The following is a 1,504-nucleotide window of genomic DNA, read 5'->3' on the forward strand; positions in this document are numbered from 1 at the left end:
AGAAAAAAGGGCTGAGAGCCCTTCTTCCTCTTCTGAAGAAGACGAGCCTTCTACCACAGGGAGGCAGCAACAACAAAGTCCTGTGTCCTTCATAGAGATCAACCTTTCTACCACCTTCAGTCAGGATGGACGAAGTGGTGGCAGCCCTTCCTCTACATCTTCATCTTATGAAGACGACGAGCCGGCTAATAGCTTTTTATCCATCCATCTGAGTGCAAGAGGGAACTTAGGGGATGCAAGACAAAATGAGGCAACAGAAAGAGTGAAAAGAGAAAGAGAGAGGTGTGAAAAGATGAAGAAAAAGCACGAGGAGCAGGAGAGGAAAACTTTTGGTCTGCTTTCAAGGATTTACATTTGGTGGCTCAACCGCAAGATAGACCGCATTGCTAGAGAAGTCCAATCAACCGTCGTGGATGAGCGCAACCTCCTGCGTCACGGTAATAAAGCAAACTTACAATTTTTTTACATAACATGGCATAACAGGTATATGCATAGCCTCCTTTTAGACAAACAGTCACAGTAGACCAGTAGTGGTGCAACAAGTATTTAATGTTTTCACTAGTAAAAGTTCCAACTCCACTGTGTAAAAAAACTCCATTACAACTAAAAGTCCTTTTTTTAAAGTCCTGAAATTGAAATTATTACTGACTAAATTTATTGAACGCAAATGTAGTCTGAGAATCAGCCCATGTGACTAATATAGGCTACTGTGTGATATTACATTACACTGAAATGTTAGGATGAAACACACCAGGTACAGTGTGTTCATTAGAGGTGTTGCTCTGTGTGTTTAGCCAGGTTAGCAGCTTCTTGTCATTATAACAATGAGTTTAAAATTGTAAAACTCAGTTAAGCTAATAGAGCTTTTATCTCACTTAATGTTGCCAGGCCAACATGCATTTTTAACAACTTGCAACAAAACAAATCTGTTGACTATTTTTTTTTGGGAGGGGTTCCGAGTGTACAACTAGACTCCACACTAACCTTTCATATTCTGTTGTTTATAGGTCACCTCAGTAATTCAAAGAAAATTTCAGAAAAAGAACGACTGCTTGACCGAAGGACGAAGCTGGTTGTGTACAAACACAGACAAGAATTTAAGGTGGAGAGGGAAATGAGGCAGCAAAGACTGAAGATAAAGAGGAAGGAAGAAAAGGTTTTGAAGATGGCGAATATCTCAGAGTTATGCGACAACCCAGAAATGCCAACGCCAGACAGGCGTAGTCTCAAATTATATAGCATTTAAGAGAAAAAGGAGAGCAATCAGAAAAATGGCACCAAATAGAAAGAGATTTGACAAAACTGAAGTAAAGAAAAGTTTAAAATTCTATTAAAACATTAGCAACCACCATCAAATATCCTCCCAACCACCTGATAACACCCTAGATGCTTTAATTCAATTACAAAACGATTAGCCCCCCTTATGAAATTATACAAGTCTCTTGATTTCTCCATGGAAATGACCATTAACATTAAGTGTTTATAGTGTATTTGTTTTCAACAT

The 1,504-nt window shown here is 38.8% G+C and overlaps 1 protein-coding gene across 1 annotated transcript in view; it reads left to right on the forward strand.

Annotated features, from left to right (window-relative positions):
• The window catches only part of LOC116690418 (uncharacterized), a 9,563-nt gene extending 8,112 nt beyond the window's left edge, over positions 1-1,451 (forward strand). The window contains exons 3-4 of the mRNA XM_032517386.1: positions 64-437; positions 1,008-1,451. Coding sequence (XP_032373277.1) covers positions 64-437; positions 1,008-1,246 — 613 coding nt within the window. The 3' untranslated portion in view covers positions 1,247-1,451. The remainder of the gene's footprint in view (positions 1-63; positions 438-1,007) is intronic.
• The last annotated feature ends 53 nt before the right edge of the window (positions 1,452-1,504 follow it).

This window comes from Etheostoma spectabile, chromosome 1 (genome assembly GCF_008692095.1).
Source record: "Etheostoma spectabile isolate EspeVRDwgs_2016 chromosome 1, UIUC_Espe_1.0, whole genome shotgun sequence".
Lineage (NCBI taxonomy): Eukaryota > Metazoa > Chordata > Actinopteri > Perciformes > Percidae > Etheostoma > Etheostoma spectabile.